This window comes from Mauremys reevesii, linkage group 1 (genome assembly GCF_016161935.1).
Source record: "Mauremys reevesii isolate NIE-2019 linkage group 1, ASM1616193v1, whole genome shotgun sequence".
NCBI classification, from domain to species: domain Eukaryota; kingdom Metazoa; phylum Chordata; order Testudines; family Geoemydidae; genus Mauremys; species Mauremys reevesii.
Genome location: NC_052623.1, coordinates 211,859,989 through 211,880,100, shown reverse-complemented (window position 1 = coordinate 211,880,100; position 20,112 = coordinate 211,859,989). Strand labels below are relative to the sequence as shown.

Genomic DNA, 20,112 nt, shown 5'->3' with positions numbered 1-20,112 from the left:
TGTGATGTAGGTAAATATTATTATTCCCAATTTATAGATGGAAATCTGAAGCACAAAGATGTTAGTTGAGTTGACTAAGGTCACACATTGAGTCTAGCCCAGAGCCAGAAACAGAACTCTAATCTCATCAGTCCCATGTTTTAGCCATAAAACCATACCGTCTCTTTAAAACAATCCAGAGGGTATCCTCATCAGAAAATACTGATTAGATTAAATTAGCATAGGTTCAATTAGATTAGGATGTGTTAATGTAATAAGCATGCGACCTACAGGAATTCACTGTCCACTGACTTCGCTGGTTACATTCATAATTAGATTAGGGTAAATCAGATTTGGATCCAAACTTTGCACGTACTCCCACCTTTGTAAAGTAAAACTCTGAAATCCAAACACCACTGACCTTGAGGGATCCAAACTTCATGGTTTGGGACACATTTCTGCATAACAACTTGAGAGGATGCCATGTGAACTTGGTCATAACTATAGATCCTGGGCTAAGAAACACCCTAGCCTGAAATTCGCCGCTGAGTTTATCTAGCCCAAGTTGCCATTCTTGCTTTGTGAGCAGGGAGCATTTTCATGTAAGTATCTCTACAACCTTGCTTTCTGACTTGTTGAGAACCGTCCATGTCACTATAATAAATAATCTCATGCTCTGTTCGCTCGTTGTTGATTTGTGTTCAGAGGAAGATTCCAGGTCCACCATTTGGCACACATATTTGGAAAGGTCTGTGCATAGGATCCAAAGAGCTGACTGGCTCTCCAGCACCTGTACTAAAATGCCCTAATGTGCTACAAATCCGTCAGCTGATCCAGTATGAACCAGTCAGTGATGAGCTGAGACAGAAGCTGCAGCTGTCCCTCAAGGTAATGCAGTCACTGTAACTTCATTCTCTCAGTAAACAGAAATTTGCTGACAAATCAAGTAGAGTATATTTCTCACACACCCCTGAGATAAGAGCTGTCAGTTACTTGGAATCCAATAATCCTTGTACAAATATATAAATGTACATAAATATTTATTATATGTATATAAATATTTTAATATATGTTAAATTTATATAAATATAAAAGATACAAATGTTATATATATGTTACATAAAATATATAAACCCCAGATAGGGTAGGATGCTGACCTTGCCTAGTTTATTTCACAATAAAACTAAAGTGCCTTGTTTTCACTATTTCTTTTCTTCCATATAGCTCACTCACATTAGTTATTCCAATTGTAAAACACATTTTTTTTTAGCAGTGAAGACAAGGCTATGTCAGGGCTGAGCCACATTGACACAAGGTGTGTTGTGGGAGAAGTTTTACTGCCAGTGCTGTATTTTTTCTGGGGATAAACAGTCTCTATGGCTGTCATTCAGACAACGCTTTCTACTAGGAAAAAATCACTTAAAGGAAACCACATAAAATTAATTTTAAAAAAATCTTCCCTCTATTATTAATAACATGTATTGCCATTGACACAATGCTGAAAATCAAATAATTGTTTAGACTATTTCATAACTTTTCATATTTCACTCAGCTTCAGCAGCAGAACTAAACTGGCCTGTTTCACTTTCATTCACTTTCTAGGTGCACAAATTGTTGTCATTTTTATTCACAATATCAAAGAAGAATGTGTGAATGCCAAAACAAACATTTTTAATTGGAATATTTTAAAATGCTCTTCATATTGGGTTTTTTTCATTCTTTAATTTGTTTTCCACTTACAAAATTTAAATTTTGGACCAAGGATATGTCCACAGTGCAGCCCTTTTAACCAGGGCCGGCTCCAAGTTTTTTGCCACCCCAAGCAAAAAAATAAAATAAAATAAAAAATGAATTAGAAAAGGGGGGCCGGAGTGCCGCTGCCAAAGCAAACAAACAAACAAAAAAGCCGGAGTGCCGCCCCTTGAAAAGTGCCGCCCCAAGCACATGCTTGGAACGCTGGTGCCCAGAGCCGGCCCTGCCTTAAACAAATAAAACAAAATCCTATACCCAGGGCATCTTCTCACCCCAAATGTATGGGCTGAACTCCCCATCTCTGTTAATGAGACTCTTGCATGTCTCTTGGTGTGAAAATAGACTTCAAAGAATAGGTTAAATAATCTTAGAGAAGTTTACATTTCATGTGATCAATTTTTATTTCAGATATTAATTAAAAGTGTCTTATGTCACAGATCTGGTGGAGCTCTTCCCTGGACACTCACCAGACTGCTTTGAGAGGATCAGAAACACTGAATCCCATGTGGCCTCAGCTTCCAAGGGCTGAGCACAGTTTAGTCAGTTTATCCCTGACTTTGAGACTCTTCAGGTGTAGACCTCATGTCTGATGCCTCTTGGCAGTGCGGGCTCCATAGTCCAATTACCTAGGCCCTGAAACTAATGCCATTTCCCCCAAGCCTCTGCAGCACCACGTTCTGCAGAAGTGTTTCAACCTGAATAAGCAACCATTTAAGGTTTAATGCTTGTTGTCCCTGGTCTGGCACAGACATCAGCAAATGGTGGATTCTACCTCCATACAGAGGTGTTCCATGATTAAACAATTTCATAATAACAACTTCACAACATCAGCCAGAAATTATTAGTTATGGATAGACCAGTTCCCCAAATCATCACACCTCATTACACTATGAACTGAGCTAATATAGAATAGGTGCCCTTAATCTCATCAGATAATCAAAGTTGTCTGAAGTGCAGACCATGGGTCAAAAGTGACCCATGGAGTTCTGAAATGCAACCTATTGATCAGCCCATTTATAGACTGACCTGAAAGATGGCTAGATCGTCGGGCTCAACGGGTAGTGATCAATGGCTCCCTGTCTAGCTGGCAGCCAGTTTCAAGCGGAGTGCCCCAAAGGTCGGTCCTAGGGCCGGTTTTGTTCAATATCTTAATTAATGATCTGGAGGATGGCGAGGACTGCACCCTCAGCAAGTTTGCAGATGACACTAAACTGGGAGGAGTGGTAGATATGCTGGAGGGTAGGGATAGGATACAGAGGGACCTAGACAAATTAGAGGATTGGGCCAAAAGAAATCTGATGAGGTTCAACAAGGAGAAGTACAGAGTCCTGCACTTAGGACGGAAAAATCCCATTTAGTGTTACAGACTAGGGACCGAATGGCTAGGAAGCAGTTCTGCAGAAAAGGACCTAGGGGTTACAGTGGACGAGAAGCTGGATATGAGTTAACAGTGTGCCCTTGTTGCCAAGAAGGCTAATGGCATTTTGGGCCATATAAGTAGGGGCATTGCCAGCAGATCGAGGGACGTGATCATTCCCCTCTATTCGACATTGGTGAGGCCTCATCTGGAGTACTGTGTCCAGTTTTGGGCCCCACACTACAAGAAGGATGTGGAAAAATTGTAAAGAGTCCAACGGAGGGCAACAAAAATGATTAGGGGGCTGGAGCACATGACTTATGAGGAGAGGCTGAGGGAACTGGGATTGTTTAGTCTGCAGAAGAGAAGAATGAGGGGGGATTTGATAGCTGCGTTCAACTACCTGAAAGGGGGTTCCAAAGAGGATGGATCTAGACTGTTCTCAGTGGAACCTGATGACAGAACAAAGAGTAATGGTCTCAAGTTGCAGTGGGGGAGGTTTAGGTTGGATATTAGGAAAAACTTTTTTACTAGGAGGGTGGTGAAGCACTGGAATGGGTTACCCAGGGAGGTGATGGAATCTCCTTCCTTAGAGGTTTTTAAGGTCAGGCTTGACAAAGCCCTGGATGGGATGATTTAGTTGGGAATTGGTCCTGCTTTGAGCAGGGGGTTGGACTAGATGACCTCCTGAGGTCCCTTCCAACCCTGATATTTTATGATTCTATGATCCACTCTGCGCCTTTAGTTTCCATGGGTCATGTCACAGTTACCGGGGCTAACTGCACCTCTGACACCTCCTAGGTTCTCCAAGTGCAACCCCTCTCCGTCTCAGGTCTCTAGTCATCACCTGTCTCTCAGGATGGAATCACGCGATTCTCCCACTCTCAGACTGGGCTCTGGGTTGCAGTCCTCTGTGTATCAAACCTGATTTACCTCAGCAGGTCTGATTTAAGTCCATACCCTCTAAGGCAGTGACAGTGGTAAGCAGTGACCAACCAGCTTCCTTAAAACAAAGTATTTTTATTTAAAACAAAAGCATTTCAGAGAAAACATAAAACAGACTGTATGCCTATCTAGCTTGTTTCTAAGACTTACGAATCCCTAGTTCCAGGACGTCCCTACTTCTTTAGACTCCTTCCACAGAGGCTTTCACACTCTGTCAACCTGGCTCCCTAGAAACTCCCTACTGACAAGTGGCAATGCCCCCTCGTCCCCATGAGAAGCACTTTTTACTCTTTAGTGTTCTTCTGAGAATCAAGTTCCCAGGCTGGCAAAACAAGTTTGCATCTTCCTTGGAGATAGGATACTTGAAGCTAACAGGAAGTACTCTAATGTAGTCACTTGATTTTTATAGTACATTTGAAAAAAGGTCTTGTTGCAATAGAAACACACACTGACTGCTTACATCTCTTACATTTTTGACACATCATTCTAGCAGGACTCAGTTTTACTCATTTGCATTACATACATACACTGATTTACATATTGGTCTTTTAAAAGGGGGCAAATTTTTAAACTTCTTATGCCAAATTCCCAGGTTAGGCCTCTGCATTTAAAAGATTATAAATTAGGTCAGCAAATGGCCCTCAAAATAAGAAGGAACCCCTAAAAAGAAGCAGTGCAATTATGGGCATTCCAGAGACCTTTGTAATGATTATATTAACCAGAAATGTAACTTTGTCCATGGAATACCAGTTCTATGGGTATTCCAGGAATAAGTGACTTACAGTGATCAGTAGAGAAAGATGAAGACAGACAGAACTGATACCACTAATAGCCACTAATTCTTTGTGTGACTTCACAGACATAACGACATCTGTGGAGTAGAGCAGAGAACATGATCCTAAGTACAATTGCAAAGACAATATTTCTCCTTAGAAAGTTGCCTCTGTAGATCCCCACTGTCAGTCATGAGAAGGTAGATTGAAACTACTTACATTAGAAGAATACTTCTTTTGTTATAGAAGAATTTTTAAGCTAGAGACTTACTTGGTCAGAACCTAGCCAAGAGCTAGAGGAGAGGGCACAAGCTTTCTCTTCTCCTTCCCCATTTCTTTGGAATTCAAAGAAGTATGGAAGAATGCCTGTTCATGAATGCTTGCATGTAGCTTGCCATCTGGATAGGGATGTGAGCCTAGCCCTACCTATGGTCCCTACTTTTCGATCTAACTGAGCTTGTAAGCATAAAGACTCATCTGACAAATAGAGCTCCACCATAGTTTCTTGACCCTGACAATGTGACTCCTCAGAGGCAATATATACCTCACTTACTGGTAAGTAAACTCTCCTCCATATGAATGTCCAGTATGTTTACTTCTGTAAAACAAACAGTTGCATCTCCCATATCCTTTATTCACTGCTCCACTAGGAATACATAGATTACATCCTGAAGCAGGAAGATGAGATGCAAGAGATGACCATTAAAGAACCAAGAACAGAGGAAGAGAAGGGTAATGCTGCTGACCTCCTCAAACTGGTTATGGTGAGAGAACTTCATTTTGAATTTTTTCTTTTCAATACCAATTATTGAAACTCAGGGTCTGTTTACACCAGGAACAATATGGCATTGTCACTTCTGTCAGCAACCATGCCAGGTACTTGCCGCGCCTCTAAAATACATCATATCCATTCACAAAATAACAAACAAAATCTTAGGATGTAATATAGCAGAACACCAGCTCTACTATAGTTCAGGTTGAGCAGAGCTTTCTGTTTAAAAGTTGACTCTTCTAAGTGCTCTTAAAATACATGTGCTTACTCAAATTGTCTTGAAATTTTCTGTACTTCATGGGGTGCTGGTTAGTAGTGTTAGTTGTCCACATCTGATGTCATTTGAGCAAAGGATTCCTGAGCAGAGCTGGGCAAAAATTTTCAGATGAAAAATGTAGGGTCAGTTGAGCTGAAACTATTTGTGAATTTGACATGAATTCACCAAATACTTTTGGCCAAAACACAAAACTTTGGGGCTAGACTCACAAAACAGCAGCAATGGCGGCTGCTTATGACGATGGTGCCTATTATATTTCTGGACCCTGCTCCAATGAATATTTCATTATTTATATTTATAAAGTGGAGCAGTTTCAACAGGAGAGATTGAGAGCGCCGCACCCAGAATAGCTTGTAACCTAGAGGTGGTCCAGTCCTGCCCTCTGAGCTGACACTGTCTGTTGTGATGGGATCCAATGACTGACTCCCATATGCTGCTTAGCTCCCTGAGCCTGGGTAGTGACTGGTCACTATCCTTAGTTCTGTCTCACTCAGGTGCACTACCAGGTGCAGACTTCTATGACTGATACCGGTCTTAAACAATGGGACCCTGCGGGCTTGGACCCTGGAACCAGTGCCTCAGCCTTCCCAAGCCCCTCCTTGCCCCATTCCTCACCCCCATTGGTTAGATACATTTCCTCCAGAGATGGGGGGATTTGATAGCTGCTTTCAACTACCTGAAAGGGGGTTCCTGGCTGTGGGGGAGCTCTGGTTTGTAGTTAACCTTTTCAGGGACAGTGTGGCAGTAATGCAAGGAAATGGAGGCTTAGCAAAGGAATTTCTTATACACACACTTTGTTCTTAAAAAGCACAAGACAGTGAGAGCTCTGTGGAAAACAACAAACTACTGAACACAATCTCTCTCTGGCCTCACCACCTCGTGAATACTGGGTTTCATCTGAGTCCTTGAGGGGAGACAAAGTCCCCTCCACTCTCTCCTTCAGGGTCTTCTGTTTCTGGCAATGGAATTGTTTCCTTAGCTTAGAAAAAGCAGCTGCCTTTCAAAGCAGTCGCTGTCACCTCTGGGCAGTGATGAGCTGCCAAAATATTAACAACCAGTTCCCTCCTCCTCACCCCACGAGGGGGTATTCCCCCCCCCCCCGGGACTCCTGTCTCATCCAACCCCCCATGTTCCTTGACAGCCCCCCACAGGACCCCTACCCCATCCACCCCCCTTCCCTGTCCCCTGACTGCCCCCTGCCACCCCATCCAACCCCTTCTCTCATTCCTGATGGCACCCCGGGACCCCTGCCTCATCCAACCACCCCTTCTCTCTGTCCCCTGACTGTCCCTGGAATCCCCACCCCTGACTGCTGCCCCATCCAACCCCTGCTCCTTCCTGACTGCCCCCCTGGAACCCTTGCCACCATTCAATCCCCCTGTTCCCTGCCCTCTGACCGCCCCGACACTAATCCACCCCCCCAACTCCCCTGCCCTCTATCCAACACGCCCTCCCTGCCCCCTTACCACGCTGCCTGGAGGTGGGGGCCGGGCTGGGCTGGGGCTGGGGCCTGGCTGGGCCGGGGCTGGGACCGGAGCCACTCGGCCAGAGCCAGGGCGCTCGGCCGGGACCGGGCCCAGGAGCCAGGCCAGAGCCGTGCCGCCTGGCCAACATCGCAGCCGGACCCGGGAGCTGGGCAGGAGCCGCGCCATCCAGCCGAGGTTGCAGCCGGACCCGGGAGCCAGGCAGGAACCGCGCCGCCCGGCCGGCCGGGGTTGGGGGCCAGGCTGGAGCCATGCGGCGCCTGGAGCCCTCCTCCCGCTCGCGCCCCGGTCCCCCTGCCCCAGCTCACCTGGGGGAAGCCGCTGCTTCCTTCTCAGCCCTCCCAGGCTTCCCGTGCGAACAGCTGATTTGCGGGAAGCTGGGGACGGGGAGGAGAAGCTGGAGGAGCATTCAGAAGAGGAGGCAGAGGTGGAGTGAGGTGAGCTGGGGCTGGGGGAAGGGCAGGGAGCTGCTAGAGCTTTTGTTAAATTTAAAAGCCCTTTTCGAACCAGTTGTCCCTGGCAGGACAATCGGTTCTAAATGGGCTTCTAAATTTAACAACTGGTTCCCGCGAACCGGTGGGAACCGGCTCCAGCTCACCACTGCCTCTGGGTGAGGTGGTCAAGCAGAGAAACTACAGTTCTCCCAGCCATGTATTTAGACTGGGGGATTCCAGCCCCCTTCTCCCAGACACACGGGTTTCTATGAAGAGTGTTCTTTCAAAGTCAGTAGGTCTGTTACTATTGGGATAAAGCCTTTCAATTTTCATAGCCATTTCATTGCTCTGTCACAACTTCCAAAACAGTCTCTGCTTTAGGTGCCAGGTTTCTGCTACAGAAATGCCCATGTGAAAAATTACATTCAAAAAAAGAGGTAGAAATTACAACAGGCAATCACAAAACCAAAATGAAATTCCTAAGCTGACAGACATATCCCGAAACTGCCACAGAACATAAGTACAACTAAGTAAAACTCCTCACGCGGCCAAATACATCTCAACTCTCAAACATAGCATAGGATGTAAGCTCCTCCCATTGCCCTGGAGGAGCTTACATCATATGCAGTGGTGAGCTGCAGCTGGTTCGCACCGGTTCGCGAGAACCGGTTGTTAAATTTAGAAGCCCGTTTAGAACCAATTGTCCCGCGAGGGACAACTGGTTCCAAAAGGGCTTTTAAATTTAACAAAAGCTCTAGCAGCTCCCTGCCCTTCCCCAGCCCCAGCTCACCTCACTCCGCCTCTGCCTCCTCTTCTGAAGCTCCTCCAGCTTCTCCTCCCCCTCCCCAGCTTCCTGTGAATCAGCTGTTCGCGCAGGAAGCCTGGGAGGGCTGAGAAGGCTTCCACCAGGTGAGCTGGGGCTGGGGGGTGGGGGCGCCAGCAGGAGGAGGGCTCCAGGCGCCGCGCCACCCGGCGAGGTCGTGGCCGGACCCTGGGGCCCGGCGGCACGGCTCCTGCCCCCCGGGTCCAGCCACGACCTCGCCGGGCAGCGCGGCGCGGCTCCTGCCCGGCCCCCGGGTCTGGCCCCGACCTCGGCCGGGCGGCGCGGCTCCTGCCCGGCCCCCGGGTCTGGCCCCCGGGTCCGGCCAGGCAGCGCAGCTCCTGCCCAGCCCCCAGGTCCGGCCCAGCAGCGCGGCTCCTGCCTGGCCCCCGGGTCCGGCCGTGACCTCGGCCATGCGGCGCGGCTCCTGCCCTGTCCCCGGGTCTGACCCCGACGTCGGCCGGGTGGCTCTGGTCCCAGCCCCAGCCCAGCTGGGCCCCCACCTCCAGGCAGCACAGTAAGGGAGCAGGGAGGGCGTGTTGGATAGAGGGCAGGGGAGTTGGGGGGTGGATTAGTGTCGGGGCAGTCAGAGGGCAGGGAACAGGGGGATTGAACGGGGGCAAGGGTCCCGGGGGATAGTCAGAAAGGAGCAGGGGTTGGATGGGGCGGTAGGGGGCAGTTAGGGGTAGGGATTCCAGGGACAGTCGGGACAGAGAGAAGGGGTGGTTGGATGGGGTAGGGGTCCCAGGGTGCCATCAGGAATGAGAGAAGGGGTTGGATGGGGTGACAAGGGGCAGACAGGGGACAGGGAAGGGGGGTGGATAGGGCACAGGTCCCGGGGAGGGGGGCTGTCAAGGAACATGGGGGGGTTGGATGGGGCAGGAGTCCCCGGAGGGGGGACATGACCCCCTCGTGGGGTGAGGAGGAGGGAACCGGTTGTTAATATTTTGGCAGCTCATCGCTGATCATATGCAGGCACTGTGGGTACAACTTGTGCAGTTTTTCCAGTGGGGAACATAGGGAATTGGCTGAGGCAGAGGAACTATTCAAGAGCGACCTGCTCCTCCAGATTCTGCTCAGAGCATGCTTATCTCAGAATCCTAGGGGAAAGACGGGGACGTCCTTTACTATGGGGCAAAGGAGCTAGTTGCCTCCCCTAACCTTGCTTTGCCCCTTCCCCCCAAGACTTTGCAAGATATAATATAATCACATATCATGTTCTGCATGCTGACACAACTGTGCCACTCCTCCACAATTTTTTCTATAATGATGCCTGTGGGGAAAGGCACAAGAGATGGAAAGGAACTGTTAGTTCAGATCAAAAATAGGGCTCAAGGCTTTGCATTTTTGCAGCAGCCAATGGGGTTTCACTAAATAGAACATCAGCATAAGCGTTGGCCTGCATCACATGAAAGAATACAACTTAGAAATATTCAGTGTAACGAAGAAGTGACATACCTCCATCCAGATGTGGTAATGATCATCATGCTACATCCCAGGACACCAGGACTAGAGATTGTCAAGGAGAACAGATGCATCTTAAGAAGTGAAGTTTTTTACCCACAAAAGCTTATGCCCAAATAAATCTGTTAGTCTTTAAGGTGCCACTGGACTCCTTGTTGTTTTTTAAGGAGAGGGAGAGGGTGCTTTGGCCACTTAAAGGAGCATAAAGGCAGCACACTGCAATACGCATATGCATGAATACTCAAGCAGAACTGGCCCTCGTGTTAGAAACAGTGTTGAAATAAACAATTGGGACTTTCAGTAGAATCCAACATAAGTGGAAAGTCTCAGGCAAAAAAATCCTTATCTGATCCCAGCCTTAACATACCAGTTTGGAGTAATGGGTTGGTTGGAGGTGGGATTTGTGATGTAATTTAATGCATAAATGACAGAATATGATTAGAGTCGTATTATACTTTTCTAATTTTTTTAATAATCTACTCTGGAGAACTGTGCTAGAAAATGTGAGGGAGATTCCATGGGAGGTCCCACAGTACACTGCAAATGAAAGGAGTGCCGCAGACTTGTTTTCAGTATGAATATGCTGTGCCATTGCAAGGTCAAAGGGCAACCAACACATATATGCACCTCTGTCTCTGCAAAGCCACTCTTACCTAGCGGAAACAGACCATAAGGCAAATGCAGTCCTATCACTTTTAATTCTCTGTACACTGCAAACTCATAAACAAATTCTGAAGCAAAGTATTCTGAGGAATTAACTCATCATGCATGAGAATCAGATTAAATTCATTCTCCATCGGTGACTCTCAGGTTTGTATACATTTCATCTGCTACTCTCTTGCTCACATTGCCAAGGACCCTAGAGGTCCCATCTCATTTTCATGTGGCTGTGTCTACTGCATATCCCCCATTCCTTGACTCCCATTGCTCTGTACTTTAGAGATATTTTGTTTCCTGGCTCACATTTCCAGGCATGCTGAGGGGACCCCATTTGTAGCCTCAGATTGACAGAACGCTTCTTTGGGGATAAAAACTCTCTCAAAGGGTAGGTACTGTTGTGCAAGGTCTTGTTTGGTACATATCCATAATTATTCTGTCTTCATTGCAGTCTTTCCCTAACTTGGAGAAATCATCTGAAGATCTCAACACTAGAGGTAGGAACAAATAAAACTCTGTATTTTAAATGTTCCAATGATTTTTAAACATCGGTGAAGTGATCCTTTCAAGTGCTATGCACATTAGTCTGTCTCCTCTGGTTTTTGATCCCTTTTTTACTTCTAAAAAGAACAGGAGTACTTGTGGCACCTTAGAGACTAACAACTTTATTTGAGCATAAGCTTTCATGGGCTAAAACCTACTTTATTGGATGCATGCAGTGGGTTTTATATATATATACATAGAGGACTTGAAAAAAATGGGTGTTGCCATACCAACTGTAACGAGGGTAATTCATAGACTTGAAAAAAATGGGTGTTGCCATACCAACTGTAACGAGGGTAATTAATTAAGGTGAGCTATTATCAGCAGAAGAAAAGTTTTTGTATATGAATTAATATGTTCCTTTGAGCATTTGTTAACATTTAAAAGTACATAAAAATTAAATCAAAATAGCATGTATTTATTTATTTTTAAAGTAATATCTCTGAGTATTTTCTATCCCTGTGATGATGCCAGCTTTTAGAATGCTAATTATTCAGCCAGTCCAAGACTGACTAAGAGCGGTCGAACACTAGAGCAAAATTCAGCTCACGAATAGCGTAGCTGAATTCGAATTAAATACCCTAGTTCGAAACGACCAGGCGCAGCGCGCCGAAGGTCGACTCCGCCCGCCCTTTTGCAGTGGTGGTGGTGGAGGAGTGCGACTTCTTCGAGTCGTTCGAACTACTCGACAGATTAGAGATTACGATGAACCGAAGTTCGAACTCCGAAACTCACCGCACGACCGCGCCGAGTGTAGAGAGACTGCAGAGGTTAGTCTTGATAATTGGACAATACTTTTCATGATCTTTCATATTTTTGAAGCTTAAACTGGAATTGCTGCAAGTAATGGTTTCCACACTACATTATTTCCAGGCAGAAATGGAACTAAGTTTGTAAAGATGTATCACCAACACAGGGAAAAAATAATGTAAAAAAGAACTGGCGTTCAAAAAAAATTGACAAGACAGAAAAGTGAAAGTTAAACTTAAAAACGTAGGGAAAAAAACACAAAAATTAAACTTTGTGAATTTAGCCCTCAGTATTTCATTGTACATTTCAAAGGAATGTGGGTGTATAACAGCCTTTTTAGGTGCCTAAATCCAATATTTTAAGTGCCACTGATATTCATAAACTCATCACTCAGCTGCTGCCTAAATCCCCATAGATGCCTAAATTTCCACCAGTGGGTATGCACAAACCCACCTCAGTCCTGGCACCATCCCACAGATAACTAGCCACTCAAAGCTCTCACTCACATCTAAACACTGGAGGGATTCTCAAATGAGGCAGGAGAATGCCTGTCTCACCTGCAGGGCCCATTCTAGTAGGTGTGCTCAGAGCACACCTAACCTGCACAAAGGGCAACTGGAGGCAAGCATGTCAGGATTTTGGGGGGCGGAGTATTGTACATGTTCCATTATGCCTAACGTACATGGGACATCCATATTTGAATTCCCAGACTGCCTGATTTGAAGCAGGGACTTGAACTTAAGTCTCCTACATCCCAGGTAGGAGTGGTGCCCTAACCTCTGTCTCTTCCCCCCAGAAGAAAGCTGAGCTGACTTAGGCACCTAATGCCAGGAGATGGTTCACAGCTGACAGTCTCAGGCAGAGATAGGAGCTTCTCTCCAGCCTTTGAGTCAAGAACCTAAGGCCTAGATCAGTGCAGGTTAAACGCCTTTGTGATTCTGGGCCCTAAACGTTGCTCCTTTCCTCTGCTTTCACTCCTATCTGGATTAAGTGGCTCCCTGCTCAGTTTGCTGGCTTCTGAGAATCTCTTTTTTAGGTGTCTAACTCTCCCCATAAAATGAATGGGGTTCCTGGCTGCCTAACTTTAGGCTGTGAATTCCACTGGCCATTAGGGCACCTACCAGCGTTGCAAGGCCTAGTCCCTTTGGAAATCTAGCCCTTGGAGACTTTTGAAAACAAACCAGTCAATGGCTCTCTTTAAAACTCTTCTCTCCAAAACAGATGGTCCTGAATTTTACAATAAAAAATTTCCTTTGGAGTCAAAGTTCAAATGTAAAACTTAAACTAGATAGTACATGTATAGAATTTAAAGGAAAGAAAAACACTTCACTAAAAAAACAAAAATGTTAGCACAGTCTTAACTGTGAAATAATTGGCTTTTCTCCATAATACATATTGAAACAATAGTTACTTCCATAAGAATTTTGATTATGGTAGTTTTACAGCAGCAATTAAATATAGTGAAACTAAAGAAGATCCTTTTGGAGTTCAAGTATTGCTAACCAGTCAGACACTAGCTGAACATCAGCAACTTTTCCTGCTCACAGATATTTGATTTGTTTCTTTAAGGAACATATAAGCATTTAAAGTGATACACAGAAGGAATACACGTTTATTCTGTATCAGTGATCTTACCTCCGGAAAGATGAATTTCCTAACTGCTGATACTCTAAACTTGAACCTGGGATGAGGAAATCCATCTGAGCTCTTTCTGCTTCTTACATCATAACCAGTTATAAAGATTCTATATTCAGGCCTGGCTGACAGTTTTCCGATGATGTATGAGGCAGAAAAGAATCCAGCTCAATCTCCTATGTTATTCAGATAAAACTGTTTGTGTGAGTAAAAGTAAGGAGATCTGACTCACAGGAATCAAATAAGTTAAGAGGAACCATTTTTAAACAGCAACTTTTAATTGGGTGACATAATGATGCATTAAAGAAATATCTGCTGCTGCTTTTAACTATTCTTAATGAACACTTTACAGTGTTTAATACTGAATTTACATTGGTAGTTAAATAACCTCCCCTTATCTTGCAGCTCAGATAGTTGAGTTATATGAGCAGGCTGTGGATTCTCAGCTCCAAAGTCCACCAAGGAAGACAGTGTCAAAGCAAACTGAAGACTACTGGCAGAGTTTCAGGTAGGACAATCCAATAAGACCTGCTGTTATCATAAATCATACAAAGGACGGTGAGAAGCAGAAATGAGAGACATATGCTTTAGTGGTTAGCGCATGGGAGTGGAAAGGAAGAGTTCAAGCACTGTCTGACTCTCCCTATGGACACTTTGTCTCTGTCTCAGTTTCCCCTTCTGTAAAATGGGGCTAATAACGCTTACCTATCTCACAAGGGTGCTATGAAGATTTTTGAGTTTTTTAGCTGCACAGTGCTATAAAGGAGCAAAATGTAATTATTAACATGGTTGACCAATGAGTGTTGCAAACTATGCTTGTAATCAGTCCAGGTCAGAAGTCATCAGACACATTAACCTAGCATGGCTTAATAAGAGAAATACTTTCTTTCATTAGTTATTTTGTGAACCATTCACGCTTATAAAATACTGTGCTATTTATCTCATTTTCATTATTTTTCTCCTTTCCCCCTCATGCAGCAAGGACAGATTAACCCAGATATCTCACTGGCAGACAAAAATAGAGCAGTCCAGGTAATGGTGTTATTAAGATTGAAAGTTAGGGCCTGATCCAAGACTCACTGAAGTCAGTGGAAAGATTCCTACTGCTTTCATTGGGCTTTGGATTGGGCTCTTAATGTGATACAGTAGCAAAACAATCCTGTTGGAGCATTAGCTCTAATAGAAATGCTGAATGAATAGTTTGACTGTACTTCTGATACTTCTGCAAATGACAGATCAAAGCATAGGAATGGAGGGGGCAGTATCTATTACAGACAATTTAGAACGGGTTAGGAGTTAGAAAATGTAGGTTCTATTCCTGGCTTCAGCACCAATTAGGAAAGTAATTTAGGTCAGCGTTTTCAAATTCTGGTTCTTAAATCCCCGTCATAGACACTTAACAGAGATGGCCTGATTATAGAGGTGATGAGCATCTGCGCAGTTCCCATTAAAATCAGATCCTTTTGGTGCCAAATTTTAACATTTTGACTCTAAATCTCCCTATCCTCCATTTTCCTATTTGTAAAATATTTACCTCCTTCACACAGGGGTTATAAGGAATCTTTAATTAATGTTGATAAGCACATTAAGATCTTCAGATTAAAAGTGCTATGGAAGGGGAAAGTATAATAGGCTAAGCAGCAGTGAGAACTATAATTCAGGCTGAAACTCAGCTTTAATTCTAACCCCCTTACTTCACTTCCACTTAAATTTAAAAAAAAAATTCCAGAAATGGTAAGATTCCAGAAAGTAAGATTTTTATGAATATGACAGAGTGCTGTATTTTATGGCGTTGTATAAAATGACTGTCCAAATCAAAATAATGAAAAAATCTACATTTAAATTAATGTCAAGTATGAAAACTTAAAGTATGAATGGGAAAAACAAAAGTGAAGGTTCTCTCACAGGAACATGCATGCACCCACAATGAACATAAATAACATTGAGGATTACTGTCTTGATGTACAGAAGAATATACAGTGTGGATGAAATAGTCTTGTGATGAGAAACTTGTGCTTTTCCTAATTTGTTTTTGTGAAAGACTGAAAATAGTAGTTGAGCCAGGATCTCCTGCATGGCATCAGAGCTAAGCTAATGCTCTCGACTTTGTAACTGACTTGTTTGAAATCATAAAATGCTTTAATTCCAAATTGAAGTTGGATTGCCTTAGTGCCACATGATGGCAACACTTTATCTCTCATTATATACTATGTAAAAAGTAACTTAAAATGAAGCTTGGTAGAATACGGTTTTTATTTTTTATAATTTCAACAGATCATATCAATGTTTATTATTAGGATTTTTTAAATTTTTATTGATTTAAATTTTCTCAGTTACACAAAATTATGGTGTATAAACAATATTTTTTATTTATCAAGCAAAATTTTCACAGTTGCGGGAAATTATGGGGTCAGCAGACAATAGGGTATCAGACAATAAGTATCTAATACAGTAGATGTTAAGTTTCAAAAAGTTAAAACTTTATAAACTGATAAAACACAAATTGTCAGCATCACATGTCAAAATATACAAAGTAAATAACCTTAAATAAACTCTAATACATTCACAAGCAGCATTTTTCTTACTTTGCCTATCTGCAAAGTTCAGTTATTATTGATGGAAATATTTTTGTCAGTTTATCTACATACAGTGAAATTGACATTTACCAATATTTACCAATAAAAATCTAAGTTACTTAAAATCAACTCTACTTAAAATGGATGTATTATGGCATCTGTCACTAAAAACCTGGGATGAAATTCTGACTGCCTTAAAGTCAATGACAAAACTCATTGACTTCAAAGTAGCCAGGGTTTCTTGCCTAAATTTTCTACTCATTTGCAATCAGGAGGAGTAACTCCCCTGAACTCAATGAAATTACAGTGGTATAAAGCTGGTTTCAATGACTGGAAATCATGCCCAAAATGTATGAGAGCTGTGTTGGCTTAACAATGATTAAGACAGCATTCTGCTAAACCTTCTCATCTTCATGAGTTCAAATAGCTCTATCTGGATGTCTACAGAGCCATCAGTTTCGTCTTCTGTAGGACAAAGCCCTTCAGGCAGTCAAATGTCGTCTTCATCTTCTATTCTGGCTAGAGCAAGGTCTCAATGCATCTAAAATGACCATCTTCAGATGATTGTATACAGTGTTATTTTATCCGTGTTGGCTCCAGAATATTAGAGAGACAAGGTGGGTGAGGTAATAGCTTTTGTTGGACCAATTTCTATTGGTGAAAGAAACTAGCTTTCAGGTTTATATAAAGCTCTTCTTCAGGTGTGGGAAATGTATTCTGAGGGTATGTCTTCACTGCAATTAAAAACCTGTGTCTGGCCCGTGCCAGCTGACTCCGGCTAAGGGGCTGTTTAATTGTGGTGTAAACAATCAGGCTCGGACTGGAGCCTGGCCTCTAGGACCCTGTGAGGGGGGAGGGTCCCAGAGCTTGGGCTGTAGCCTGAGCCTGAACATTTACACCACAATTAAACAGCCCCTTAGCCCGAGTCAGCTGGCATGGGCCAGACACAGGTGTCTAATTGCAGTGTAGACATATGCTGAGTGTCACAGCTAAATACAAAGTGGAACAGATTGTTTAGCATGTGTAGTTAACATATATTTCAAGGGACCATTCAAGGTGAAGTGACCTGTTAACACCTCTCCAGTCATAGCGGAGAAAGGAAAAAGCTTGCAGGCAGAGAGACAAGGGACGGGGTTGGGTGGGTTATAGATTGTTGTAATAAGCCATAAATCCAATGTCTCTATTCAATCCATGATTTAGTATCTAGCAAAGTTACAAATTTAAGCTCCTGGGCTTGTCTTTTGGAGGTGTTGGGCAGGTTTCCTTTGAGGATGAGAACTGAGAGGTCAGATACAGAGTGATCACTTTGTGAAAAGTGTTCACCCACAAGCGATAGTTTTGGGTTTTTTTTGTCTTTGATCATTTTCCTGTGTGAATTCATTTGAGAGTGTAGTGATTATCTGATTTCAGTTGTTATTGGGGCATTTAGTGTACTGGATGAGGTCCTATAAAGGATATTGCCTAACCCACCTTATCTTCAGATGAGTCAAATCTGTTGATTTGAAAGCTGGAAAGACACCTTCAAGTCACAGTACATATTCACCAAGGAGTGCATCTAAATCTAGGGCAGGAAGAATTAGAGCATGTTTTGAAGAGATCTGCAGAGCAGCCCCCTGGCAATCTCTACATATTTTGATCAGATACTTCAAGTAGATCATCCTCTGATGAAAGATGCTGTCTTTGGATTCCAGGTCTTTTAGTCTCTCATTCTTCCTTGGTCCATCTCCTCCTTTCATTCTTTTCTTCCCCATCTCTTTTTCTGGTTGGATTACTTGCTTTCGCTGATCAGTCAGTCTCCAAACTTGAGAATTCCCTTGGTGTATGTGAATACACACAGCATTTACTGTCCATATGCTTTCTCAAAGTAGAGAGATTGTCTGAGCTGGAACTTGTTCCACCCTTGTATGTGTGTAGTTTTCTACAGTTTAAAGGTTTGGAAGTATCTCAACTGGGCTGTGATACAGCTTCAGGATTCAAGAGCTGAAAGTCTGGGCTGCTTCTGGTGCTTTCTGGATGTGGTTAACTCATCAATCTCCAGTCTTGATGATTCCTCTGGTTTGCATAAATATATTTACAGTAAATTCATATTATTGTCTGCTGCTTTCTGTGGGAACAGGATTGGGCTGTTAGTAATTAGAGTATGAGTAACGAGGAGATGGTGGGTGTACATGAAGGCAACAGATCAGCCACCATTCATACAAACTTCAAATTTCTATCTAGATCCCAGATCTGTAGCATGAGGCTCAGTAGCTGATCCCTCTGCTTCTTGGCAATTTGGTAACTTTAAGAAAAAGTCAGTGGATTATAAGAATGACATTTGTAGATTTGTTTAGCAAAAAAAATGTCAGGGGCAACACTTGTAATATCTTCTTCTTTCTTTTCCTTACTATGTAGGCAGGAACTTGATGAAGGAAGGAAGTGCCTAATAGCAATAAGAAACAGAATAATTCCACCCTATTTTGAATCTGAACTCGGCAAGGAATTTCTCCTGAAAAAGGTAATTGAGCTCAGAGAAGCTGAATGAGATGGTATTAGTGCAAAGAATCTCCGTCTCAGTCCTACAAAGCATCTTAGGGTAGGTCCATACTTACTGCGCAGGTCGACGCGGTGAGTTCAACTTCTCGGAGTTCGAACTATCGCGTCTAATCAAGACGCGATAGTTCGAACTCCCCACGCGCTCCGGTCGACTCCGGAACTCCACCACCGCGAACGGCGGTGGCGGAGTCGACCTTGGAACCACGGAGTTCGACCCCGCCGTGTCTGGACGGGTAAGTCAGTTGAACTAAGGTAGTTCGACTTCAGCTACGCTATTCGCGTAGCTGAAGTCGCGTACCTTAGTTCGGCACCTCCCCGTAGTGTAGACCAGACCTTAGATTGTTTTTATCATCTTAGTTATCATCTTGTAGAAGGCACTTTTGAATGACTGGACATATTAATAACTGGTCATTAATTGATGTTATGTACATGTGTCAAGTGCAGACCATACCTTTATAATCTTGCTTGATAAGTAGGCTGAAGTGCTTTTTTATAATGTATATAGAAGGAAGTGTATTCTAGAATACAGCTATATTTATTTTATACTGTCAGTTTAATTGTTACAGGTTTAGTTCTGCTTATTTGTTTTCTTTATGTCCTCTTTCATAGTGGCTATATATATATATAAAATATGGTTAGGAGACATGAGCACTTCTTGTCATTTTTATTTAAAAGTTCCCTGATGTGGATTCACTTTCTAAAGAACTTCCTCCGTTTCCAAAGAAAGAGAGAGAGAAGCCGTCTGTGGAGACAGTCACAGAATTTGTTAGGAGTACGTCTGAGCTCAGGGCAGGTAACGTTTCAATATGGTGCAACATTCTCCATTGGCTTGTTGAGTTGCCTCATACTTCTATTGCACTTAAATCCACAAGGGCCTTGGGGCAGTTGCAGTTTCTGCAAAGGACTGAAAAAAAGTCTCCATTAGTTTCTGATACCAACTAGCTGAATGAGTTGAACAATGAGTATGGAATAATTGATACCAGTGTGGATGCTACAAATAATACCTGAAAGGATTTTCAGTTCTGAACCTTATCATTCAACACCACATCTTCCAGATCTGCTTGACACTTGAACTGCTTGGGAACATTATAAGACTGGTTTGTGAGATATATTTAGGGTCTTTGCAGACATAAAAGAACTGGAAAAACTGTGGGGTCTGGGTGCAAAAATGAAAAGCTAGGGGTTATCAGATGGCATTAGAGGCTGGGAGGAGGTGGAACAGCAACTGGGCAAACTTAACTGGGGGCAAGAGTGAGCAGGAACGGATAAGAAGGCAATGAAGGGGGAAAGGGTGTGAGTGTTGAGAAGGAGCTGGGAGACAGGGAGGATCTTGAAGTGAAGTGGGAGGAAGGGGTAAGG

The 20,112-nt window shown here is 43.5% G+C and overlaps 1 protein-coding gene across 5 annotated transcripts in view; it reads left to right on the top strand.

Annotated features, from left to right (window-relative positions):
• Positions 1 to 20,112, top strand: part of SPAG17 (sperm associated antigen 17) — a 270,281-nt gene that overhangs the window by 233,917 nt on the left and 16,252 nt on the right. For 4 of the 5 annotated variants that reach the window (XM_039529257.1, XM_039529239.1, XM_039529250.1 and 1 more), the window contains 7 exons: positions 685 to 867; positions 5,457 to 5,570; positions 11,166 to 11,211; positions 14,048 to 14,150; positions 14,621 to 14,674; positions 18,613 to 18,715; positions 19,429 to 19,546. In XM_039529257.1, coding sequence (XP_039385191.1) covers positions 685 to 867; positions 5,457 to 5,570; positions 11,166 to 11,211; positions 14,048 to 14,150; positions 14,621 to 14,674; positions 18,613 to 18,715; positions 19,429 to 19,546 — 721 coding nt within the window. The remainder of the gene's footprint in view (positions 1 to 684; positions 868 to 5,456; positions 5,571 to 11,165; positions 11,212 to 14,047; positions 14,151 to 14,620; positions 14,675 to 18,612; positions 18,716 to 19,428; positions 19,547 to 20,112) is intronic. The other variant, XM_039529265.1, reaches the window with a different exon arrangement.